The following is a 27,185-nucleotide window of genomic DNA, read 5'->3' on the forward strand; positions in this document are numbered from 1 at the left end:
ACACAATTATTTTAAATATTGAATAGCAGCAGAAGTTGCCAAAAGTAACATTCAAACTAATCGAAAATTGAATTTGAAATGAAATGCGAAAATAATTGCGTCGACTTTTGAATACAAAAAATATGATTACAAATTATGATATATGGATTATACAGATACAAAAAAATACTCAAATATAGATACTTAATAGATACTGTCTAAAGAGCTGGACTTGAAATTTGATATTAAAAATGCAACAAGGCGGAGCGTGAGGAGTAGGAAGATGTTTAGAAAACTGGGCAATCAATTTACATTAATACATTTGTTTGTTCTTTTTCTGTGGTTTCCTTCATTTAACAAGTTTTCTATTATAATGTTTCGTTAACAAATTTAATGTCTAGAAATGCGCATTGTTTTTGTGTCTGTTTTTTCCTTTCTTTGCTAATTGCTCAATGCTGTAATTTGAAGTCGATTACTGTCTATATATAAGGCTTCACACTCAACTCAGCTTCAGTTCTATTCGGGTTTAACATTACGTCTCAATATTGCAGCAGCCAGATCCTGTTTCATGGCCGCCTGATCCCGTTGATCGGCCAGCGATTGCGTGCTACGCAGCCCATTCACAATATCCTTGGTCTTGCCAAAGTAGATTTCATTAAGGGTGTTGCGTATTTTATTCTCCATCTCTTCGACCATTTTGCCGATATTTGCGATATGTGGCGATGATTCACTCACATTGGCATCCTGTTCCGTTTGCCGAGTCAGCGAACCACCCAGATTCATGGTGCCCGAACCCTGTTTATTGGTTTGCAGCCACAGCATCGCCGTCGAGGTGAGTTTGTAGTGTGCCGTGCGGCCGGTGGTTTTCTCTTGGACCTCCACAACGTGGATTGAATCCCAGCAGCCGCGTATCATTTTGCTGCCATCGCCCGCTTTTTTAATTAATATGACCGCGGCAAAGCCGTGATCTAGATCCCACAAATAAACGGAGGAGACGCCTCCTTCGTAATACATTTCGCGATACTGATCGAATGCATAGTTCGCTTCGATTTCCAACTTGCGTAGACGCTCCGATGGCATTTGTCCATCTTCCAGCGCTGGGTAATAGGTGTTCGACCATGGCGAGCGATACGAATCACCATCCCGATTGTAATCGCATAGCAAATAATCTTTGCCATGCTCCTTATCTTTGGCTATCTTCAGGGGCTGGTCCACAGATGATAACAGATCCTCGCACAAATCGGGCGCCAGATCAATCAAATCAATCAGATTCTTTTCAATCTGCTGAGGCGGCAATCTTCGCATCAAATCCAGCGCACAATCCATTTGCATTTCCGACTGCAAGAAACGAGAGTGTTGTAGTAGAAAATGTTTGAGTCATTTTTAGTTTTTTTTTTTTTGGCCAATCACAGCTGATAAGTGTTTCACTTCTTCTACCTCGCCCCCGCCCCTCCTTCTTTAATACCCGGCAAGCCACGAACACTTCCATATATGGGCATTTGTTTTAGGTCACAGGCCAACAACACACATATACATATCTACATATTGACCACACGTATATTCAGTATCATAGTAGTGATTAATGCATTAGGGTGATAACCATCTTAACTTGATTCTTTCGTTTTGTTTAATTTGTTTTCATGTCATCCGCATTACTCACCATTTTGTTAACTGTGACTGTTTTTCCTCCTTGTTTGTTGTCTTTGTTCTTATCTTGCAGCAAATTTTCTAAGCGTCTTCAAGTAGTTATCGAATCGTTATTTAATTAGCGCTGTAGAGTGTAATTCGTCAGTATTATATATAAATTAAAACAACAGCTAACACTATTTACAACAAATTTCAACTTACTCGATTCGTCAGCACGTAACACAATGGCGTCCATTCACCATTCACAGATAGCGACAACACGCAAACAGCTGTTCAGAAAACTGTGTGACCAGCTTGCGGACCGTAGCAATCGAAATGCAATATCTAAGGACTATCGATAGCGATAGTAAATTGCTTCGCCAAGTTTTAAATTTAATTTGTGTAAATAAAACTAATGTTTCTTTTTTTTTTATTATATTTTTGCAACAAGTTTATTGAATTTAGATTTTTCGTTCATATACTTTATGTTCAATATCTGTTTCCCCATTTCCATGCTGTGTGAGTTTTTGTTACAATGCGTTTTTCCTTCTGTACGTTTTTTTTTTGTTCGTTTTTTTTTTTGTATAGCTTAGATTTAATATTTTACACAAAAGTTTATGCCATAATCGTAATTTGTTTTAATCCGAATTTTCATTAAAAATATATTTAAGCTGTTTACTTAAATTTCACGCTTGCACATATTCCAGACATATGTATATATAGAAATCAGAGTGAAAATACAGTTTAGTTAATTTTTCTTTTTTTTTTTTTAATTTTTCTTTACACATTTTGCTTTATATATATATGTTTATATATATTTTTGTTTAGTATATAGCCAAATATAATCGTATGTGTTTATTTTTGGTTTGTGTGTGTTTACTGTTGTTGTTTAAATAATTCATAAACTTAGTCAATTTTGTATTTTTTTTTGCTTATGTTTTTTTTTTTTTTAGTTTTTTTTTTATATATATTATATTAAATAGGTGTATACGTTGACCATATAAATGTAAAATCTCAGACTTTAATTTTTAACTAAAGTGCACTACATACAGAAAGTGTTTAGTGGAATGTGAACTAAATGTTGAATTTTGAGTTTTCCAATCTTAAATTTTGAAGTTTTTAAAAGAAAAAGTCTGGTAAATTATATAACTCGATAGACATTATTTACTAATACCTCAAATCATTTTACAAGTAATATTTAGTATTTTTTTACGCATAGTAATTCTTTTGAAGTTTAATATTTCGGCTAATTAAATATTTATTTAGTTATGCATCAAAGAAATCATACGCTGTTTTCTTTTAATTTTTGTTTTTTATTTTTATAAGTTTGCCAATCTTGCATTTAAATTTTTTTTGTTTTTTTTTTTTCTTTTATGCAACATTTTTGTTATCAATCAGCATCGACAATAAAAAATGTAATCACAGTTTTATGTTTTCCTTCTTTTATATAAACTCATTTTCATTTAGCTATTTATTTGACTATTTTATGTATCTTTTGTGTTGTGTGTGTGTGTTTGTTTGTATGTTGGTTGTGGATGTTAGTGGTTGTAGTTGTCGTGTTGTTGTTGTTTGTGGCTTGGTATAAATAAAAACAAAATAAAATAAATTTTAAATTATAAGGCTAAATCGTCATTTGCTTCAAAAACTCACGCTCCTTCACTTTTACTCTTGCTCTAAACTCTATTTCTATCTCTTTCCATGCCTAATTTCCATTTATGAACACTCGATTTTTTAAATTTTATTTGCTTTGTTTTTAGTTTTATTTAATACTATTACGTATTTAGAAAACTTTTAAGAATATTGCACAACTTTTTTGAAAAATGTCGTTTTCTTTTTCTGAAAATATTTCTTTTTTTTTTCAATATTTATGTTTAATACCTGAGTTGTTCATAATCGTTTTTTGCATGATTACAAATTTTTGCTTTTACGTTTATTTTTAAATTTTTATTTGTAATACATATCGAAAAGTTTTTTTTTTGGTATTAAATGCATGTATACATCGTCGTGAGTCTTGATAATGCCCTGAGTTTGCTCCAAAATGGATTTTACTTATATATTTTTTAAAACTATCGTGTTTTTTTGTTTATTTTTTAATAAATGTATATGTACATAGACTTTAGCATACATTTACATAATTCATATTTATGAAGTGGACTTTAAAAAAAATGAGAAACTAAAAGATTATTTTTTGTGTAATTTTGACTTACTTAAATTTTTTTTGTTTTGCTCACTTTGCAGTTCAGCGCAGTTTTAATTTGTATTTTTTTATTTATTAATATTTTTTGCATGTGTAACTCAAGTTTGTCTATTTTTTAAGTTATTAACTGAAAGTTCATAAATAAAAAAAAATATACATATATATCTATATTGTTATATATATTCCATGGCAAGAATTTATTTATTTAACTAAAATCATTGCTAAAAAGTCACACCAATTGCCAAACATTTTCATGGCAGTTCCTTACTTAATTTTTATTTTGAGTTTTTTTTTTTAATTTTACGTTTTTTATGCCGAAAAATTTGTACGTATTTGCATAATATATTTGTTAATGTAAATTTTTACTGCTACTTTTTCGTATTACCTGAAATTTTGTACTTGTCTTTGTTCCAAAAGTTTTTTGTATGCCTCATTTACTTTGTCTCTAAATTTGTGTGACTTACATTAGAAAAGAAATACTCAAACAAAAGTGATAATTTCAATAGAAAAATATTTAAAAAATAATATATTTTACGCACATATATATTAAATTTAATTTGTACTCGCTTCGATTTGCATTATAGACAAATTTACAACAACTTGATTTACACATTCATAAAGGGAGGAGGGGATACCAAAATCGACTTTAATGCTGAACTGAACTGTAAAGTTTGCTTAGGCCTAAACAGTTATATTTTAAAAATCTCTTTTTAGTATACGTATTTGCCTTAACAAAAAAATATATTTATGTTTTTTTTTCTGGTTTTCTTGCCCCGTTTGCTGTAAAAATAAAAATATTTTTAAAAAATTTTGTTTACAAAAAAAATGAAATTTGCCAATTATTCCAATTTTTTTAAACATTTATTTAGTTTTGCATTAATTTAGCATTTAATTAAATATATATATTTCGTAATATATATATATATATATATTTTTATATTTAGTTAAACATTAAAAATTAAAATTAAATTGTAAACAAGCCAATTCGCGTGCTGCTTGAACAAATTAAAAACAACATAAACGTTATTAAAATAAAAATAAACTTTAAAAAATAGCATACATTTTTTACATTTTACGCTTAAACATTATTTTTGTATCGGTTTTTACTGCTGTGTTTTTATAGTTATTTGAAATAACTTACGGATAGAAGTTCGTTTCTTTCAGTGTAGCAGAACGTAAAGTTTGTTTATGTAAGTTTGTAACTATTTTTTCGCTCAGTGTAGTTGATGAAATTGTTTATAAGTACAATTGGCTTGTTTTTTCTTTTTGAATATATATTAAACTAAATATTAATTAGAAAACAAGTATTAACAAAAAATATATAACAAAAATTACATACAGCGCGTATTTAATTAATTTATTTTTCTTTCTGTATATATATATTTATATATACATACACATATACATATATGTAAATTTAGCTTTTTGTACCTGTGCACAATTACACAATAATTCACGTTTTTTAAATTTTACTTAAAAATTAATTTATACAATGCAAAAAATTAAAAAAAAAAAAAACAAAATTAAAATTGAGTGAACAAAGAAAAACACACAAAATTACAAATACATATCTGTAGCATTTCTTGTTTTTTTAAATTTTAAAATTGTTTTTTTTTTTATGTACATTAAAAGTTTTGTAAATTTTCCTTTCTGTTTTTCAACTTTTAACGCTCTTCTAAATGCAAAATGGCGACATTTGTGTTTATTTTTTATTCATTTTTTTCTGGTAAGTTTATTTATTAATATATGCGCTTTTTCTTCTTCTTGCTGGTTTCCGCACTTACATTTTTACAAAGAAATTATTTTTGGGCCAAAAGTTGCGCCTAAAAATTGTTTTTTACTTGAAATAAATATTTATGCAAATAACGGTTACTTATTAATTTTTTTTAGCAAGTGCCTAATGTTTTTTGCGTGTGTTAAAAATATGTTTTGTTTTTTTTTTTGTTAAGTTTACATTTCGTTTCGTTTTTTTTTTTTTTTTGTTGTTAATATTTGTTTAGCCGAAAGTTTAAGCCTAAAATAGTTTTTGCTTCGATTATTATAAATTTTTTTTTTTTGTTGCAAAAATTTTCTTGAAGAAAGGATTTTTTAGTTTTTATTTTTACATATTTTGTTTTTATAACCATTTCGGGTTTACGCATTGAATTGAATTTAAATTGCTGTCAACAAAATTTTTCATGTTTTCTTTTTGGACAGTTAATGTTGAAATTCTTTATAGTATCGTAATTTTTGATAGCCTTAAAATAATTTCTTTGTATTTTTTCTTTTTTTTGCATTCGTATGTGTTATACATAGTTTAGTATATGTAATGTTTTTTTTTTTTTTTTTGTTTTTCTCTTCTTATTTTTTGCCTCATTTAGTTGCTTTGCCAAAATTTTTTAATGTATACAACATATGACTTTCTTAGCATAGAGTAAAATTTGTGTAATTATTTTTTAAGTTTAAATTTTAAATAGCCAAAAGATTTTTACTTTACATTTAATGTGCTCCACTTTCATTTCGTGTTTAAATTTAGCGCATATTTACAAAAACCGAAAAAAAAAAAAACAAAATGAATTTTTTCCTGTTTTACAACCGAACTTTTGGATTTATTTTTTTCAATTGAATTTGAAGCCAAAAAATTGTGTTGCAAATTAAATTTGTTTTTTGTAAATATCTCAAAACGAAAACAAAAGCCAAAAGGTGTGTGTGTGTATTTGTGGTGTGTATGCAGTTGTTTGTGGTTGTGTGTGTGTGTTTTGACAAGACTTAAAAAAAAGTTTTGTATTTTATGTTCTATTTGTTATATATTTAAAAATATTTTTGTTTTCTTTTGCTATATGCGCAGTCTATTGGGGCCCATTGAGGTAGTTTAGTTAACTATTGCAGTTCGATATATTTGTTGTTGTTGTTGTAATTATTCTATTGTTGTTTGGGTGTGTGTGCGTGTGTCTTTTGCTTTAATATTTAAGCTTAGTTTAGGTAGAAATAAAAAACTAAATCATAAAAATACATAACTAAGAACTAAAGCTGTTTTCTTTCTTTATTTTTTAGCATCTTCGAATGAACTTTGAACTTTATATAGTATGTATATAAAGTAATTTGAAACAAAGTTATAGTTTCTGATTTCTGAGGTATATGAGTTCCTGAGTTTGATTTACATATATGCACACGTATATATGCATAAAGTCTAAAAATAAAAACTTAAAATTATATATATATTTTTAATTAGTATTAACTCTCTAATTTTTCTTTGTGTTTGTGCCACGCCCAGAGCGATTTGCGTATGCCAAACGCCCACCAGGACAGCAAAACGTACTTAAAAAATAATATGTAATTCAGACTCCAGAGAACGTTTTGCAGCCAGGCTAGCGCAGAGGCGGCAAAGCAATGGGCGTGGTCCGCGGGGGCTGGCTGAGCGAGTGCGTGTGTGCGTGCATGTGTGTGTGTGTGTTATAGGGTTAAATTACAGGGTATATATAGGTGTAGTTTAAAATTAAATTATTGCAATTATTTCTCAATATTTTTTTTTCTCTTTTCTTGCTGTTCGAGTTTTTAAAAGTTGGGATCGAAGAACTATATAAAGATATACATATATATAAATACATACATATATGTACATATGTTTATAAGAGAACTATATATCGAAAGAAACAAAACTAAAAAAAATTAAAATAAAAGCAAAACAAAAATAACTTTGCAACGCGTGAAACGCTGCAGATCACAGAACAAACTGGTTTTCAAGTGGGGGAAGGGAGGAGAACGTTTAAGAACTACACAAGAAAAATATATGCCGCTGAGCCGCTCTATGCGATTCTCAAAGCGAACGGCTTGTATGCAGGTGTGCGTATATATGTTCTATTGTATATTGTAACTAGATTTCTCTTTTGATTATTGTGAATACTATATTTTGTCAGCTATTGTCGTTGTTGTTGTTGTGTGTGTGTGTGTGTGTTTGTGTATTTGTGTGTGTATATATGTTTATCACCCTGTATTTATATGTAAAATGAAAAATCTAGCAATAAACCGGTAAATTAGTGTAGAAAAAAATTGAAAAAATTAAGGAAAAGTTAATGGGAAAAGAAAAACTACTTGCAAGCAACTTTTGGCGAGCCTAAGTGTTTCCTACATATGCGCTTTACATGTACATACATATATATATATATATGCATACACGTACATGTATTGATATATATATATATGTATGTACATTTCATTTCATTTCACGTACTACACCCCACAGCAGTAGTAGGGGCATTCCTTATATTCAACTTTTACAACTGAATCTTACACTCTAAAACTCTGCATTTCATTTTGCTTTTGTGTGTTACTTTTTGTTTTTTGTTTGTGCTATATACAAGTGCCACGCCCACAGTGGGAGGCATTGGCCATATTATGTTTCACTTTGCTTTGCTTACAACAAATATGTTTTCAAATCATTTTCTTTTTACAGCATTTTTTCTTTGTTTGTTTTGCTTGGTTACAAAAATCATATCGAGAGCCGAAAAACTGAATTTTGAATTTAAATAAATTTGGATATTTGATAGAAATAAAAAATTTTGTTTTCTTTGAAAAATGTTTTCGAAAGGTGTGCCAAAATTTTAGATTTTGAATTTTTGTTTGTCAATTTATGTTTGCTGTTTGTTGTTGTTGTTGTATTTGTTTGAGAACGTTTTTGAGAGGTTTGACATTCGTTTCATTATTTCCATTTAACAAGTTTTCATTATTTTTGTTTTCCTTTTGCTATAATTATTAATCTTTACTTTAGTTCATTATTTAAATATATAAAAGCATTTCATTTTATAAAATTTTACTAATAGTTTCGTTTAATTTTATATACTTTTTATAGGCACCCAATTTACCAATTGTTTTATTTATTTTATTTTGCGTTGGTTGTAAACAAAAAAGTTTGATAAAAAAAAAACTTGAATTGAAAAAAATTGAATTTTTTAAGCGCATGTGCAAAATTTGTGAACATAAAATTTGAGAAAAATTGTCAATAAAAACTTGTAACGCACAGCGCATGTGGCTAGTGGGCGTGGCAGCTAGCCTTTCTGTTTGTTGCTCTTGCCCTGGCGCATGAGAAATTTAATAAAATTATTTACAAAAAACTTAGGCAAGGCAATTAATTGTATTTTATTTTTTATAGCTCAGCTGCCAGCGCGTGTTTCTTGTTTTTATTATAAAAAATTAAATGCTTTGTGTATTTTTTAAAGTTCGTTTTTTTTTTTTGCATTTGTTTTTATATTTTTTGTTTTTGTTTTATACTATTTAAATTGTTGCAGGTACTTTTGGTTGCGGTTTTTGTTGCTATTGTTGCTTTGTAGTTTGTTTGTTTTGTAGTATTGCAGCTATTTTTTTATTTTTATTTTTTAAATTAAATATGTTGCTTTTGTTTCATTGTGTTTTTAAATAATAATTGTGAATTATATTTTGAAAATACATAAACAATTATTTTTGTGTATTTTTGTTTCAGCTACGGCACCAATCAAAAACGTTCAAACTTTGTATTTATTTTAATTTCGTTTTAAGCTTCACTATTTTGTTTTTATATATATATATATTTTATTTTATTTTTTTTATATTTATTTTCTTTTATTTAATTAGCACCCTGAAAACGATTTTTCAGCCGGTTTGCGTTTGCTTTAAATCTTGTTGTAGTTATTGTTGTTGTTGTTTTGTTAGCAAAATAAATTAAAAATATTTAATTTAATTTGTAGTTTGGTCTCTTGTTTTTGTTGTTTTTCTTGTGATTGTTTGTAAATAAATTTTTAAAAAATTTGTATCAAATACTGCAGCTGTGTGTGTGTGTGTAGATGTGTGTATGAGTGTGTGTGTGTTTCTTTAAATTTAATTTTAGTTGTTAGTTGTTAGTTTTAGTTTAATTTATATAGTAAACATTTTGCCCAGTTTTGGGTCTTTTTTCTCTCTTTGTTTTGTTGGTCTCCGAGGGCAACGACAGTTGCAACAGTAGTCATATCTTCGTCTTCTTCTTCATTAGGCGATCATCTGGTTGTTCATGATCCTTTGGCGCGTAAACGTTTATCATCATCATCATCATCTTAATCATCTTCATTATCATCACTCATTATCAATCACTCATTGTTAGGCTTTAAATTCAAGTTGTGGGGGGCGGGTCTAATTTATATTTAATTCATTTTTTGTTTTCTCTTATCGTCTTCTTTTGCACCGCTTTACTGCTCGCTCGCATTGGGCGTGGAGCTCATGGGCGGGGGGCTAGTGGGCGTGGGCGTGCGTGGCTGCTCGTGGCTGGGCGGCGTGGCATTATAGAGTCTCAGCTGCTGCTGCTGTTGCTGCTGCTGCTGCTCAGCCTCCTGCTCGTGCTCCTGCTCCTGCTCATGTCCCTCCAGCTCCTCCTCAGCCTCGCTGTCGCTCAGCGGCTCAATCTTGGGCTCGACAACAACCAATTCGGACTCGGGCTCGATTTCAGTTTCGGTCTGCTCATCGATGTCCATGGCTGAGACCTTGCTTAGCTCGCTGGCCTCGGCATCGCTGGCATCGGTGCCCGTTGTTGTTGTTGTTGTTGTATTTGCTGTGGTATCCATTGCCTCAGCCGCTGCCGCCGCTGCCTCAGCCTCAGCTCGCTGCTGCTGCTCCTGCTGGTGCTGCTGGTGCTGCTGTTGCTGCTGTTGCTGCTGTTGCTGCTGCTCCTGCTCAGCAGCCATAGCCGCCTTGATTTGCATGGCCAGCTCCTGATGCACCTGATGCTGCCGCTGCACAAAGCTGAGCAGTCCACTGGCTGCCGCCGCTTCGCTCTCATCGACGCTCCCGCCCATGCTGCTGCTACCACCGCCTCCCCCTCCCCCTCCGCTTCCGCCACCGCCACCGCCACCGCCACTTGTTTCGCCCGCGGTTGCCATCGCATCCCGCCTCTGCATGCACTTCTCCAATGCCATTTTGAGTGATTTACGTTTACGCTGCTTCGCCGCCTCCTTGCTCGCATTTATGACTACTGCTGCCGCTGCCGTTGCGGCTGCTTCCTATGGTGAATGATTGGCCGCCGCTGCTGCCGCCGCCGCTGCCGCCACATGGGCCGGCGCAATTGTGGCGCCCGCTGCCAGGCCAATCTCCTGCTTGTGCTCCCGCGCTATATGCCGCCGCACCGTGTTGTTGCGCGTGAAGGTGCGCTCGCAGAACGGGCAGGGCACACGGATGCCCTGATGCCGCTGCCGGATGTGCGCGCGCAAGTTCGTCTCGTAGCCGTAGAGACGGTCGCAGTACAGACACTTCAGCTTCTTGCCGTCGGCCGTATTGACGCTGTTCTTGTTATTCATTTTCGTTGCATTCCACACGTTCAACATGTCGGCGGGCGCTATCGAAGCGGCCAAATTTCCAGACAGCGATCCGTCCGCATTCTTCAGGTTCTCCAGCAGCGTGTTCGGTGTCGTCGACGAGGTGTTCGAGTTCGGTGGCGGCGGCGAAAAGTTCGAGTTCTCCAGCTTCACACGCAAATCCTCGGCACCATTCTAAGGTTAATATAAAGAGAGTTTAAAATTCACATGAGAAACTGTTCTATGAATACAGAAGCAGAGAGAAAGAAAGAGGGATTTCTATTCATACATCTGTTGACTCGTCCATCAGCTCGCGTTCATCGTCGTTGGCCTCGTTGGCGCTGCCATTGTTCCGCTCCGATTTGACAATGCGATCCAAGTTGCTCGGCGCATTTCCATTGCCTGCTGTGGTGCTCGGACTGTGGTTCTCATAGCGGCTGCAAGAATGAATAGAAAATTGATGGATTTTAATAAAATACTACATATTCTATTGAAATGTATAGCCGTTATTCCAAATGTAATAAAAATCAAAATTGTATAAAACTCAGATGAAACAAGCTGCAAAATTTTGAGACTCTAGCTATTAATATGTACGAGATATAATTGATTTTTGATGAGGTTATTATTCGTTAACATTAAAACGGATATAATTATCGATTATAAAAAATAAACATGATGCATGTGTGCTATACAGGGACCTCCATTAAAAATTGCAAGTCTCTAGCTCTTATGGATCTCGAGATCGAAGCGTTAAAGCAGGCAGTTGGACGGGTTGACAAACCGAGGACTAAATTATCTTAATCTTACTGATGCAGTACTTATATACCTTCTGATGTCTGCCACGCCCACTTTCGCCTCTTATACACATTCAAATATTTTCCCCCGTTTAATTGGATTATAAAAGCGCATCTATTGCACTAACCTGGACTGTGGCGATGCACGCTCGGAGTGCATTGTGTCCGCCTCGGTGGGCGCTGTTGAGGAGGCGCTGGACGAGGGTCGATGGTAGGGCGGCTTGTTGATGGGACTGGGGCACTCCGAGGAGTTCTTGGAGCCATCTCGCAGCACGCTGCCGCGCAGCTCCTGCTCGGCGTAGGGACTGCGCAAGGCGCGCTTGCGCAGCGGCTCATTGAAGGACATGGGACGGTTGTACATGGACGGCACATAGCCGGATATGCCGCCCAGGCCGCTGCCGTGGCTCGGATGCATCAGTGACTCGCATTCCTGCTTCAAGTTGCCCGTCGAGCCGCCCAAGTGCATGGCGGTGCCAGCGCCGCTGCCCATGCTCATCGAGCCACCGGAGACGCCCGATACGCCACCGGGACCGCCATTGCTGCCCGATCCGGGTCCGGCGCCTGCGCTCAGAGGTCCGCTAATTATGTTGCCGCCGGCACTGCCGCAGCGATCGGCCAAGGCGCCGGCACTGGCCGCCAGGGTGCTCAGCCCGCTGGCCGCGGCGCTCGCCGCAGCGGCCATGCCACCGGCGGCAGCCATGCCGCTGAGAGCGCCCGCCAGGCTGAGGCCGTTGCCGTTCGAGCCACCTCCACCACCGATGACACCGGGACCGACACCGCCGCCTCCTCCGTTGCCACCTCCGACTCCATTGCCACCGCCGCCGCCGCCGCCAGCGCCTCCACCTGCTCCGCCTCCTCCGCTGCTGCCGCTCAAACTGTTTCGCATGCTGCGCCGTCCAGTGGGCGAGTCCAGGGGCGAGCTGTCGCCCATGTGTTGCTGCTGCTGCGCCTGCTGCGCGGCCAAACGGCCCGTCTCTGTGGACAGACCCTTGACCTGGAATGGCATCGAGATTACATTTATATTGAAGACTCGTTCCGGCTAATGCGACTCACCTGTAGACTCTCGGCGGATTTGAGAAAACTGTTGAGCGCCTCCTGGGAGACATGGACCTCGCCTTTGTACATAAACTCCAGCAGCGCGGCCATATTATCCGGCGTGGTCGCTTCCAATATGATGACGCATTGGCCATTTGTGGGCGTGTTCTCGAACAGATCGGCGAACTTTTTCGAGCAGGCGGCCAAGATTAATTTGTGTGCTCTAAATACAGCGCCTGCAAGAGAGGGAGAAAGAGATAGATAGAGGGAGAAGAGGTTAATATTATGGAAAGACAAGATTTCAATAAAGTAAAGAGAGTTTTAATAGGGCTTTATAAGAGTACTTAGATAATCTAAGAATACGATAATGAAAATAAGCACAGCTAAGGGTCTAGATAAAGAGAGAGAGATAGAGACTGCGAGTGAGAGATAAAAAGAGATTGAGAGTGAGATAGAGAGAGAATAGAGGGAACTAATAAACAAAATTATTGAAGTGAGCTTGGGAAAGAAACACAGAGAAAGGAGGGAGAGGAGCAGAAAGAGAGAAAGAAATAGATAAATATATAGCAAGAAGAGCGACAGCGGGGAATATAGCAGAAAGAAAAATCAGAGAGCGAGAGACAAATAGAGCGAGAGAGAGTGAGAGAAGATAAACTTAAAACTCCAAGTCCTTGTCTACCCCAGCCAAGCCAAGACTTGAAGCAAAAATGATTAATGGCAATTATTGAAATAAATCAAGGGCAAGTATATCCAATACAAATAGCCAAAAAATAATCCACACATTCTATGCTAGCAGCTGTCATTTAGGCACTTAGCGCTGAGCTAAGAAATTAAAGCATACTTTGCTGCCTTGAGCCTGTGGCCATAAAATGCGGGCAACAGCCAACAGGTGGCGCCTGCAAAGCGTTAAACGCGCCAAAGACCTTGAACTCGTAAAAATCATGTCACACACACATACACAAGCAGATAAATATATATGTGTATATATACAAATATATAAATATATAGATATATCAGGGCACACACAAAAGCATAATAAAAGTCGAGCAAGGAAATCATTTCGCTCGCTCTTAGACTAAAAGCACACAAATACATGTATATATAAATATATATATATATATATATTGTATGTGTGTGTGTGAGTTATTATTCAACATCAAATTCAGCGTCTTGCCCGTCGTCTTGGCTGTGTGTGGGTGTGTGTGTGTGTACCTGTGACACACAAAAAGCAGCTGCTGCCTGCTCCTGCTCCTGCTGCTACTCCTGCTACGGTGGCGTATACGCAATATCCCTTTTGCACAGCCAGAAGGAAACGCGCCCGCCCGCCTCCGTTGACAGTATAAGTATATTTTTATGTGTTTTCTTGACTCAGTCGCCTGGCTGCCTTTAGTTACATACATACATACATATATATGTATATTTGTGGGCAGGGGCGGGGCATTCACTGTGCTGAATTTTTCACGCTTTCACTTTTTGGCAAAGCTGTCTGGCAATTACAAAGCGATGTCAAGGGGCAGGACTCGACTTTATGGGGCACTTGTTGTTCGCCTTAGCCTGTGAGTCACACTTCACTTACGACAAATCGAAATGAGAGTTCCACTCACATACCATACATACATGTACGTATGTATGTGTATGTATTTTGGCCGGCTGCAAATACATACATGGCAATTTGTTCGGTTGGGCTAGTCAGCTAATCTAATCGAAGTGCAGCTAGAGGAAATATTTTGGCTGAAATGTGTGTCAACACGCGCTTGATAAGCATTCTCTATCAGCGACGCGTCTATGTACATACATATGCATGCATGTATGCGTGTATATACATAAATAAATATTAAATAAAATTAAAGCAAGAGCAAATCAAAACTGAGCAGAGTAAAATGAAAATACGACAATTTCTGCGAACTTTGTTTAATCTCAAGATCTAGCTGGGTTGACTACATTTTAGCTTCTAGTATATGTACGTACTTTACGAGTCTATAAGCATAGAAATCTATTATTGATAAATATTTTAGTTCTATAGAATAGAAATATGTTTACGATTTTTGTTAACTGTCAAATTGGATTGTTAAAATAAAGAGGTTTTGTATAATCAAGCTAGGTTAGCTATCGATAATATATCGATAGTAAATCTCATTCTAATAGAATGTGCTATATTTACAGTTTTTAATGTTTTACATTACATATATTTACGTATTTCTCGTATAAAAGTTGCATCATTCTGATGATTATACACAATCTTGCACATATTTATTTATACCCTGGGAAGGAAATTATGCAATAGGCAAATGATGCAAGTCTTATACACTTGAACTTTTATAATCAGAAGCGAAGTGAAATGCATGCGTAGCATTTATTCAGCCAAATAGTAAACAACGATTGTTATTGTTGTTGTCGTTGTTTTTATTTCACTGATTATCATTTTTTTTTTCGTTTTATTTTAAAATTCCTTCTCTTTTTTTTTGGTTTTATTTTTTAACACTTGATACAACAGAAATTGGGTCACAAGCAACAAAAAAAAAAAAAAAAGAAACTTGGAAACGCACAATTTTATTCTATATATACATAAATCTGTATATATGTAAATAAATAGTTATATACATACATATATACGCTGATAAACAGAAGGAAAAAGAATAACAAATGGTAAACTAATTGCCAAATCTTGTTTACGTTCTGCCTCGCATATTCTGCATAAATGTATGTTTGTACATATAGAACTATATATGTATGTATGTATGAATAAAACATTTATATTAAAAAAAAAACAAAAATTCTGCTCGAAACGCATTTAATGCACTTGAAAATTAATTATTGTGCTGACAACATTTGAAAGCTGTCCATATACATATTTACATATGTATATACATACATACATACATACGTACATAGTATATCTATACATCTATAAACTAATCTCGTACACGTTTCATCGATGATTCATTTATTTATGTTTTTATGCATGCTTTAGAATTTGTAAAAATATTATTCAATTTCAATGGGCTTTCAAGCAGTCAAGGTTCTCTTCATCAGATAGCACCAATTGGGGCTTATTTAAGTACTACTAATGCTGATAACGGCAACGGTTCAACTTGTATGCAGTGCACCGTTTGTTGCGCAGTAGAAACTAACTATTCTTAGATGTTAGCTTAAGCTTTGCTTGATTATATATGTAAGACGAGTCAAAGCTTATATGTGCTTTGAAATCAGAATCAGATACTGGAGGGTTCAAATATAGCTAAATGTAATCATATTATGTTTATGGTAAAAAAGTGAATTGGTAGTTATTTAAAGATTTTATCTAGATCCAGAAACTGCTAACAAATTTAACGCATCTGGATAAGCTTTTAAGAAAAGCTTTAACTTAATCTTTGGCTGTTTTTAGCTGTCTTTTTGGCTGCTTAAAATGTGAATTTTTTTGTGAGTTGAAAGCTATTTGTTAATACATGCATATATAATATTTTGCATAGCTTGATGTTGCCTGATTTATTAAAATTATTGCGTTTTCTTTAATTTAACAAGCATAAAGCTTAATTTATAACTTGAGTTCATTCAGAAACACTTTCATGTGCTTTCCAAGCTGCAAACGCTTTCAACTACATCTAGCAAAATATAATACATTTATGGAGTTACTATTCCTTAATATTTCTATTGATTCTGAACAACTTTAATGCAGCTTCTGCCCACACAGCTTCTGTATAAATAAAGTATTTCTTTCTGGCCAAAGGCTTTCAAGAGCTTGAATCACTGCTAAGCCGCCATCCATTAGTAAACTGCATACCTAGTAGAAGCTAACGGTAAAACAACCCCCAGAAAAATAAAATACAGCCAACATGTACTCGACTGCATGCGAAATGGCCCAAGGCCAAGCAAATGTTCATTTCGCCAAAATTTTCATTTCTCAAGTGCTAAAAAAGCAACCCCAACCAGTGAAAAAAATGCCAAAAAACACACATGAATATTAAAAAACAATAATCCAAAATATAGAAAAAAAAAAAACATAAGCTATAATATTTGCTTTGTTCCGAAGGGCTGGCAAATATTAAAGCTTTCATTTCGAAAAGTATAAAATTTCAAATGTAAAAAAAAATCAAACATATGAATCAGAAGTCATATACATATATATATATATATATATATACATATATGTTTGTCTATATTTATATATATGTATGTATATTAAAACCCACAATTAAATGCATCCAAAATAAAAGCTTAAAAAAACGGAGTTTTTCTTTTTGTATTTTTTTTCTTAGGGCTTCATTTCAAAATTTTAATCAAAAGTAGTAGCACTTCGATTGATATGGATGACAAGGGATTTTATTTGGTTTTCTATTTTTTGTTTTGTTTTTTTTTTTTTTTTTTTTTTTTTGGCTAGCCAGGATATGTTCAGAGTAGACAGCAGAGCTGCCTTCTCATAGAGAGCTAAATACACATATATGTACGTACATACATACATACATACATATGTATTTATGCTATATATATAGCCATAATCCATCCATCCACACAGTTGGCCAAAAATATGCACGGACTACGTCAACAAAACAGACATGTGAAGCGTACAACTGGCCGTTTGCTATTTCAATAACGGTAAATACGCGATGGAACATGTTTTGGGAGAGAGAAGAGGACGGCAAACGTGGCGTATGCGTATTTCTTGTTTTCTTTTACAAATTTTTTTGTCTTTTAAATTTTAAAATAAGCAGCTTCAAGCAAAGTTGCTTAGTTAAATCTTAGTTAAATTTACATAAAATATTTTAAAATTTAATATAAAGCTGAATGCACAAGAGCTCTGTTAAAGCTATGTAGAAATTTATACATGTATGTATATACATTTATACCCACTTATATCTTGACACACACACAGACTCTGGATACCTTCCATCAAAAAGGTCTACACATGTCTCGGCTAACGGTTCAAAATGAGCTGTCACAGCTGACAAGCCCTAGGCCGTAAGCAAATCTCATTTCAGACTCGAACCAATTACTGACCTCACACAATGCTATAAAATCTATACACATACATATATGTATGTATCACTTACATATATAACCTACATACATACATATGTATGTATATAATGTCGAGAAGAAGCAGCTAAGCGAAATATGCCGGCTGTGCGCGCGCCTTACGCATTTATATTCATTTAATAAGACGCCATAAAACTGTAGTAAAATATGCTGTAAATGAAATAGTAACACACACACACACAGAAACACATACACACACATACATACACACATAGACAGTCACACACACAGCCTAACAGACAACGAGAGGGCCCATAAAAAGGTGGCGCGCGTCTTTTGGCCTGCCTTCGGTCTGCCTGTGGCCGCTTTTCCGGCTTTTCCACATTTTCCACTTTGCCGCCTTGTCGGCAGAAAAAAAATCAATGCCTGCTTTTGGGCGTTTGCAAAACTAGCTTTTATGCCACACCATTTTGGCGGCTTATTAGGCAAACGAAAAGAAAAAAAAGAAAAAAAAGAAAAAGGCAGCCGAAGCTAAAAGGTAAAGGAAATTTCATTGTCTGTCTCCCAATCTCTCTCTCTCTCTCACTCTGACTCCGTTTAGCTGTCTGTTGACTTATTGATTGTCAGCCAAATTAAGTGCGTCCCATTTAAGGTCAAGTTTTGGTTTCCTTTTGCATGGATGCTCAGCATCTGCTTAAATCTTCAATTTGTATGAAAGCTCTGCATTTGTTTAAAATCTATATGCGAGGGTGGACTGAAAGGTTGCTACATAATTGAGAATTTATGCATGTTTATATGCATGCATACATATATACATAAACGTACATAGATGTAAATGAACTTTCGATAATAATGAACTTTTCTCAGCTAGTTGCCCTAATCAACAATATATATACTTAATGGGCACTGCCACGCCTCCTTCTGCGTGCTATGTGCATTTTAGCATAACCAGGATTTAATTCAAATTTAAACTAATTTAAGTTTTATTAGTTTAGTTTAATTACTGAAGTTCGTTTAATGAATAGAAAAATAATTCTATATCAAAAGTTTTTCTATAAAATGAAACATTCCACACTAATTTATACATACATCCAAGACTTAATTGTAATTGCAGTTCCCATTGCATTTACTGTCAAAATGAAAATCCAGAAAATTTCATCAAAATGAAAATTCTAGAAATGCAACTAACATACATCTGTCTCTCTCACTCTCTCTTTCTCAATATCTTAATTCGAAAATATCTAGAATATATGGAAGTTGTATAGGGAATATCACTTACCATCGCAGGATAACGTGACATCCGCCAATAGATCCGATTTGAATAGATTGGAGAATGTGATTGCCAAGTTGGACGAGTAACTGTTCCATTTAAGGCAAAATTGTTGTTGTGGATCCATGTTGTTGTTGTACTTGTTCCAGTTGCTCCAGTTCTAGTCGTTGATTCGCTGGATGGATCTGGCCAAGGCCAATGGAAGCTTTTGCCGCTGTCCACAAGTTGCGGACGTTTCTTTGTTTAATATACTTTCGATTAATAATTGTTTTTGTTGTTGCTGTTGCTGCTTTAAATGTTGTCGTTTTGTTTTCAATGTTGCCAAAATGGAATTTCGTCGAATTGTTGCTCAGCCGTTTGTGCATAAAGCAATTTTGGCCGCAACCAATTCTTAGCCAAAGGGAATTTTGCAATTGTTTATTGCGTTTGTAAAGCGGGAACGACGTCCGCTGCCTGCGCATGTAATTTGTTTTATTTATTTATTTCATTAATTGCGATTTACTATTGTTGTATTTTATTTGATATAGCCGTATATCCGTATTTCTTTAATTTGTGATTTGTTTATTTCGGTTGCCAGTTGAAATTCAGGACGCGCACTCCGAACACGACAAATGCTGCAACGAGAATGACGAGAAAAATTGTTTTGGATTTTTGATTAGTGAAAGATGAATGCGTTAGTTGACATAACACACATACAACAAAAATAGGGAAAGGAAAAGCAACAGCAACAATACACACACACACAAAGTCTCAAGAAGACAAATTCAGTGCCTGCTTTGCTTGTGCCTTTGCACTTTCTCAGTAAAATGCAACAACAGTAATCTGTAGTCAGCAGGCATGCAAAGCTCACTAGCATAAAGCTCTCTCACTCTCTCGCTCTCGCACTCACAAGCTCTCGCGCTGCCTTCGTTCAGTTTTAGCAGCCTCAAATTTCAAAGCAAGGCGAAATCGAACGTAATGCATTTGTATTTGTAATTCTATATTGAGGACGACTGCGCGGACTGCGACGACTGCGAGGACTGTGAAGACGGTGACGGCGAAGCAAACTGCGACTGCGGCTGCAGCATACATATTTCCGTTGTTAGCGGCAAGCGGCCAATTTATTAGAAATTAATCGAGCATTTAGTATGCCTGTGTGTGTGTGTGTTTGTGTAGCACCCAAAAGATATACGATTTAATTCCTGGAATTAGGCGCCCTCAAAATGCAACCACAGCTTTTTATTTCAACTTTTCATGCTTATTCGAGCAGTGACCATGGAGTATATTGATTGTGTGCAATATTCAATTCTTTGACATGAATTTAAATTGAAATTAGAAAACAATACTATGTTTCTTCAAGTCTATAGTATACATTGAATCATCATATTAATATTAACTCAAGTTAATCAAACACTTTAACTTTTGGCCCATTTCAAGTAACTTTTATAGCTACAAACATTAAGCGCAATCGAATTCCACCGCTTTTCCCTTTTCGCATGCGCCTTCGTAGTGGTCAGCAGCGTCTACAGTTACTCTCTCTCCCGCTCCTTCTCTCTTTTTCTATGCTCTTGCGTGCTTAGCCTTGGAAGCGCTGCCCAATTCACAATTCCTGGAAACTGCAGATGATGGACAGCAGCGACTGCGGCTGCGGCTGCGCGTTGCATGGGATGCGCTTTTTTTCCTCGAATTTGTTTAATCGTTAGAAAAATGCGACCGCGTTGCTTTTGACTTTATTTCTCATTTTTTCTTTTTCTCCTTTTTTGGTTTGCTTGCCTGCACCCAGGAGAAGCAACAGCAGCAGCAGCAGCAATAGCAGCAGCTACTGCGACATCGCCCCGCCCCGCAGCAGCGGCTTCGGCTGTGAATTCGCCTTTAGCTCTAACAAAATCAACGGTTTCGTTTTGCCACGTTCAATCGTTGGCCCCCAGAAAGATATCGGTAAAAAGCTATTAACAAATTCCTGCGAAGTTTGCAGTTGTGCTTGGCCTTTTTTGAAAGGTTTCAGCGAGCAACAGCAGCGGCAGCGGCAGCAGCAACAGCAGCAGCGACAGCGACAGCGGGAATTTATAATCGAAGGCTTGCGGATATTTTGTGCATGTGTCTGTGCCTGTGTGAGTGTGAGTGCGTGTGTGTGTGCTTTTGTGCTCAAAGCTCTGGTTATAACAGTAATTGGCTATTGCTTGAGAATAGTGAGCTAAATAAAAGAACCGCTTTGGGAATTACTTTAATTGAACTAGTTGAAGCCAGAGGGTAGTACAAAAGGTTGTTGACTAAACAACAAATATATTAATGTGTATTAGTATTCATTAACTATATTTTTTTAATCCTATTATTTTATTTTCTCATTGTGTGGGTTGATTTTTATATCATAACATTATTTAAAAACTTATACGACTTTCCACTTTATATATGTAAATTCCATAAAAACCTAAACAAAACCAAATTCCCGCATACAGACCAAAACTTCCTTTACAACTTCCTCGCTATCAATAGTCTCATCCTTGAAGGTTTCTAGGTCTATGTAAAGCTTTGCATGTGACTGTACTTTACGTTGGAACAACAACAAAACAACACAAAATGTGCGCAGCTGCATTTCAAATGCTTTTTTCCCAAAACTTTTGAATTACACAAACAATACAACAACAGCAATAAAATAGAGCAAATTCCTTGAGATCAGTTCGCCTTGATTCAGTTCTTGGGCAGCCAAAAGACAACACCTGAAGGCAGCTTTTTATTGCTGTTGTTGCCGAGTTGAGTTGAAGGCAAAATAGCTCAGGTATCTCTTAGGCTGAGCGTTGAGGCAAAAAAGCAACGCGTAAATCCTTGACACACACACACACACACGCACGCATGAGAGGAGTTCGTTCCTGGAAGACGCACACACAAAGAAGCCGAAATGCTCGTATTGATACCCATTGAAAGTGAAGGGAATGGGGTATATGAGCTATCAAGTGGTAATATGTGGAGTAGAGTTATCTATGTAAGTACATATGGAACAGATACATACAGATATACACACACTAATACAGCTCTGCAACTTTAACTGCGCATTGGCCAGTCATGCATACCCTACTAGATCGCTCTTTGTCTCCACTATACTATTATTGTTATGCTTGTTGCGTTGTCTTCCAACTGGAACAGGAAGATCTTCCCATACGCAATTCGGGGTTGGTTTGCTCCCTCTCTCTCTCTCTCTCACTCTCTCTGGCAACGCACTTTGCAGTCAACAAAAGAATCATAAGAAAAGAAAAGAGGAAGCAGAGCAAAAAAAAAAACCAAACAAATCAAATTACGCAATAGCCACTGTCATAGCAGTCGAAGCTGCATTTGCAATCTCCAAAAATAAACCAAAATTGATCGAAACAAAACACGAAATAAATAAATAAAATATTATACATATTTAATTGTTATATTTTTCTGGTATTTCAACTGATTGACCTTGTGCACTATTTCGATATGACCAAAAAAAAAAAAAATGTTTTTTTATAACAATATTATAAACACGAGTCATTTCTCAAGCGTTGCAGTTCAAGAAGCGAGTTCTCTTGCCGTCTCGCTTGCGCTCGTCTCTGCGCCTTGTCTCCTCATCTCTTTTGCTCGCACTTCAATTTGATTCGAATGTCAATTAATTTATTCAAGTGACGCATTTCATTATAAGCTGCCAGATTTGTGTTGCTGTTCTCATTTTCTTCTTTGGCTTCCTCAACTATCTCTAAAATGTTACTAATATTTATTTTTTTTTCTACTTATTTCTAGCCTCTTCCACTCGTCGTTCGCTTTGCTGCATAAAAAAAAAAAAAAGATTTTAAATTCAAAAATTTCTCACATATATCGATTTATTTATCTACCGCCACATCTCTGCCCTTGTAAAATCGTCTACATAATAGGAACAGTAATACGGATAACATCACTGCGAACACAAATATAAAGAGTAATGTTTCCAATAGCTTTTTCATATCATGATAGGTGAGATCCGCCTCCTCATCGAAATGTCGGTAAAACAGCATTTGTTTTGATTTTGAAATTAATGTTTAATTATTTTTGTAGTTAAATATCTAAAAATTTTTAATATTTTGATATAGAAATCAGAGTAGAATTGTAGAGTAAAATAAATGTAGAGCAGAGTTGAGTTGGAGTATAGAACAAGATTGAGAATCGAATAGAAGGGTATATCATACCCAAACACTTTTACTTCTATTTTATATATGACTAACATTCTTACTATTATTTTCCATAGTATTATGCAGTGCTTAAGAAAGGTCGATTGAAGTAGAACTCAAAGAGATAATTTAAGAATCGAGGAGAAGAGCACTACTAATCTACATTTGTATGAACACCGCTTCGATTTGGAGCTCTCTAAAAGTCAGTCAAGATTAAACTTGCGCATTTAATAGAAATTCATAATAATCTAAAAGTTAAAATACTCAACTAAATACTAAAAATACTAGAATAAAATATTCCCTTCTAGTTCCCAAATATTTTTGCTGCTCAAAGCTCTGAGCTTTTTGCTCTCGATAATCTGAACGAGAAATGTGAACTCATTCAACAATTTGGAGCATTCATAAAATGTGGGCGTGGCTACATGCCGAGTCTTTGCGCGATTCTATGCTCGATTACGCTGGGGGCTCGATTGCAGCACAGTTTTCAACAAACTGTCAAACAGGATTGCTGTACTTGACAGCAGTGCAGACAGACAGACAATGTAATGGGCATATGTATGTACATACATTTATGTATATACACATAAGTATTACACATGTTGCATGTGGGATTTCTGAAAATAAGGTGAATAAGCTCCACATAATTTGTCTAAGAATAGCGGCGAAAACAAAGCCATAACCAAAGGCGCGAGTGCAGCTCGAGAGCTGCCTTTGGGGCCCACCCATTGCGTTGGGCATTGCATAAAATGGGGGGCGTGCCCCCATAGGGGGCCAATTGGCGGATAAATCATTTGGAATTATGTCTGCTCTTATGGCATGCCGCATGCCGCCAAAACATGTCAACAGTGCAATGGATTGCATATTGAGTAACTGGAGCCCTCTCGCATAACCTGTTGATAATAGCACACATATCGTACATATATAATATGCAGTATGATATAGCATCTATTATGTGAATTGAATAATTGCAGCTGACGCGGCAGTTGAAGGGCCTGGCACTGGCTGCTTTGACATAATATCTTAGTTCATATTTGGGATATGCAATATGCGATAAGGTAAACAAAATGCAAAGACGCATAGAGAAAGAAAATATCTCAAGTCGAGCCGGATTTCACCCGAGCTAAAATCTCGTTTCTCTTGAAGTCAAGCAACATTATCATATATATAAATGTATTTTTTTTTTTTGTAGCTCTTGAAAATAATGTGGCTGGAAATGCAAGTGCATGGTAATAAATGATGCCACAGTCAGACAATGTAAGTGTACGACATTTGGGGTGTTTTCCGGTACGGTGAGCAGAGGCCGCAATGCGCCGCTCAAACATTGTGTGTTAACGTAGATAATGATATATATCTTTGAGATACGCTTGCCATGACGCAATTACGAGCTGTAATTACGAATGCCAGACTTGGCGTTGGTTATTGTTTTGGTATTACGCAAACAAGAATCTAAGCACATACCAATCAAGAGCCGAGTTAGAAGAGAGTCGAAAAAAAAACCAGAGATCTATTATAATGATAATTAGCATGGGAAATTAGTTCAGCCCTTTGATGCACTTACGAAATGTGAATCTGAATCTGAATTTGAATTCGAGTCGGTTTTGTAGCAGTTGCTTATTTCACTGTGGGAAACTGCTTGAGTCGGATAATGCATAGTTACCTGTAAATAGAAGAGAGGAGAGAAGTGTATTAGTTGTGTACTTTGTAAAGAAAATAAAGATGAACATTAGGATTATGAAAATAAAGATTAGTTTGTTTTGAGAACTAGTTCTATAGGCTTTATCATATAGTTTTACATTTTAAAGTAATTTCTTAAGAATAAGTATTACCATAAACACTGAATAAACCTAGACAGAAGTAATTTTTTTCAACAGTTCTTAGCTCCAAACTTAAAGTTAAGTCATAACGTTTTTGTTCTAAGTTCCATATGAAGAGTTTTGCAGTTTTTACACCCTTGAACCATTAAAAATTTAAAATTAAGGTATAATGGTAGATAAGAATAGATTCTGATTTAAAACTAAGCCGGTTCAGCGAGTATACCAGTTCAAAGGACGAGTGCTTATAGACTACAGTAGGACTCTAGTGCTGCATATCACTTCATAATTTTTTCAGCTACTTCCTGCTGAACGTAAACATATCTTCAACTCATCTGAAACTTTAATAGAGGGTTCCATTACCTTCACCCTTGACCCTTGTGGCGAAACCTGTCAGTTGTTGCGACACCACGTGTTGTGCCTCGTCTCCCCCTCTCTCTCTCTCTCTCTCTCTTGGTGTGTGCATTGCTCAAACCCAATTAAAAATGTCAGAGAAAATGGAAATACCTGTGAGGTAGTTAGCAGTTAGCGCACGCAGTAAATATTCATCACGCCAAACCCGAAAGGCTGAATGTATGTGAGATGCTGCGGCGCTGCCCGCACTTCAAATCGAAAGCTGAATTCGAACCCCGGGACCCGAATCCTTTTCACAGCGCGTCACACAGTTTAACTTTTCATTTCGCGGCTGAGCTGGACAGCAAAACGCAGAGCTCGGAGCAGAGGCGGTGTAAAAGGGGTGATCGGTTGGGTGGGGTGTGGAGCGCAGGTCGCTCTGGGTTGGAGCTCTGTCTGTTGCTTATCAGCTGGAGACAGCGTGGAATGCATTGTGAACGTGGAACAATTGCGTTTGTATGTTTTCTCTCTCTCTCTCTCACTCTCGCTCATTCTATGGCTGACGAGTCAGCAAAATTAAAAAATTGACAGAGTGGGTGGCTGGGTATTCAAAAAAAAAAAAAAAAAAACAAACAAACAGGTTCAGGCACACACATATCAGCCTCTCCCTTTCTCTCCCGCTCCCTCACTCTCATTTCTGCTTTTCATTCTGCGAATTCAAATGTCACACAAGGATCGAAAGGTACGCATGGCCAGTTTGGCAGGCAGCCGCCGTCGCCCACTCCCCCTTCTCCTCCTCCACTCCTGCTATGCCCTCTCACTCTCTGTTATCCTTGCTTTATTGCAAAAACACACACAGAGAGCACAGCAAACGAGCCCGGACATGGCAAACAGCAGCTGCTTGCCCGCTGCTGAACGGCAAAATCTAATAGAAGTAACAGGCGGGCAGGCAGGCAGACAGTGAGCCGAGTCCTGTTCGAGTCCTGTTCGAGTCCTGGCCGTATTGAACAAATGCCTAAAAATGTCACTGCGAGCCGCACGATAACTACTCTGAATTGTGGGCGGTGTGTGTTTAAGGGGGCGTGGCCGGGACAGGAGCCGCAACAGCAGCAGCGGCAGTTGGCGCTGTAGTTTGGGGGGCAGCAGGATACGTTCAGCTGCACAGTTACCTTAGCATCCTGCTGCTGCCCCTGCTGCCTCCCCATTTTTTGCTCTCTCTTGTTTCAATGCGTCTGGCGAGCAGCTCAACTGCGTGAGTCTGGGAGTGTGTGTGTGCGTGTGTGTATTTTTATTGTATATATCATTGATGAATATGCCGATAACAAATCTCAATCAAATGTCAAAAAGGTAACAGGCAGGCAGGCAGGCTGGCTGGCTGGCTGGCAGGCCTAGACAGACGCGAGCGCTGTCCTGATTGTCCTCGCTGTCCTCGCTGTCCTTACATGCGGTAATGTTGCAATTTTCACGCAGCACACGTGGCGTATGCGCAATTGTTTTGCCAGCTGTGTGACACGCAACTGCCTTACAAGCAATTCAGCCCCCCTCTCTCTTTCTCCCTCACGCGCTCAGTGTTTCTGACAGCTAAAATTGTCTTTTCGATTTGCAGGCTGTCAAAAAGTTTAAGCAACCATTGAGGGAATACCCCTGGTAATATGCATTTCATGGATGTTGCTCATGTTTTATGCGGGCTGAAACTGTCAAAGCGTCTAAGTTGATTAACGAGAGCTAATTGAAATGGCTGCCAGATGTTAGACAT

The 27,185-nt window shown here is 36.5% G+C and overlaps 3 protein-coding genes across 3 annotated transcripts in view; all 3 read right to left on the minus strand.

Moving 5' to 3' along the window:
* Positions 1 to 304: 304 nt before the first annotated feature.
* cpb (F-actin-capping protein subunit beta) lies at positions 305 to 1,972 on the minus strand. Its single transcript, XM_030385718.2, has 3 exons — positions 1,828 to 1,972; positions 1,640 to 1,750; positions 305 to 1,317 (listed from the first exon to the last, which is right to left on the minus strand). Exons 2-3 carry the CDS (start codon positions 1,640 to 1,642, stop codon positions 496 to 498), a joined length of 825 nt encoding a protein of 274 aa, XP_030241578.1. The 5' UTR covers positions 1,643 to 1,750; positions 1,828 to 1,972; the 3' UTR covers positions 305 to 495.
* Positions 1,973 to 5,055: 3,083 nt separating this feature from the next.
* On the minus strand, positions 5,056 to 10,698 carry LOC149091616 (uncharacterized). Its single transcript, XM_089257132.1, has one exon. The coding sequence runs from the start codon at positions 10,696 to 10,698 to the stop codon at positions 9,976 to 9,978; it is 723 nt and encodes a 240-aa protein (XP_089113258.1). The 3' UTR covers positions 5,056 to 9,975.
* Positions 10,699 to 10,782: 84 nt separating this feature from the next.
* The window catches only part of LOC115563159 (Chronologically inappropriate morphogenesis), a 60,658-nt gene continuing 44,255 nt past the window's right edge, over positions 10,783 to 27,185 (minus strand). Inside the window, exons 3-7 of the mRNA XM_030385709.2 lie at positions 19,156 to 19,760; positions 12,921 to 13,138; positions 11,996 to 12,861; positions 11,363 to 11,510; positions 10,783 to 11,268 (exon numbers count right to left, since the gene is read on the minus strand). Of these exons, the coding sequence (XP_030241569.2) occupies positions 10,783 to 11,268; positions 11,363 to 11,510; positions 11,996 to 12,861; positions 12,921 to 13,138; positions 19,156 to 19,273 (1,836 nt within the window). The 5' untranslated portion in view covers positions 19,274 to 19,760. The remainder of the gene's footprint in view (positions 11,269 to 11,362; positions 11,511 to 11,995; positions 12,862 to 12,920; positions 13,139 to 19,155; positions 19,761 to 27,185) is intronic.

This window comes from Drosophila navojoa, chromosome 3 (assembly GCF_054131105.1).
Source record: "Drosophila navojoa isolate 15081-1374.11 chromosome 3, UAZ_NAV_1.0, whole genome shotgun sequence".
Classification (NCBI taxonomy): Eukaryota; Metazoa; Arthropoda; class Insecta; order Diptera; family Drosophilidae; genus Drosophila; species Drosophila navojoa.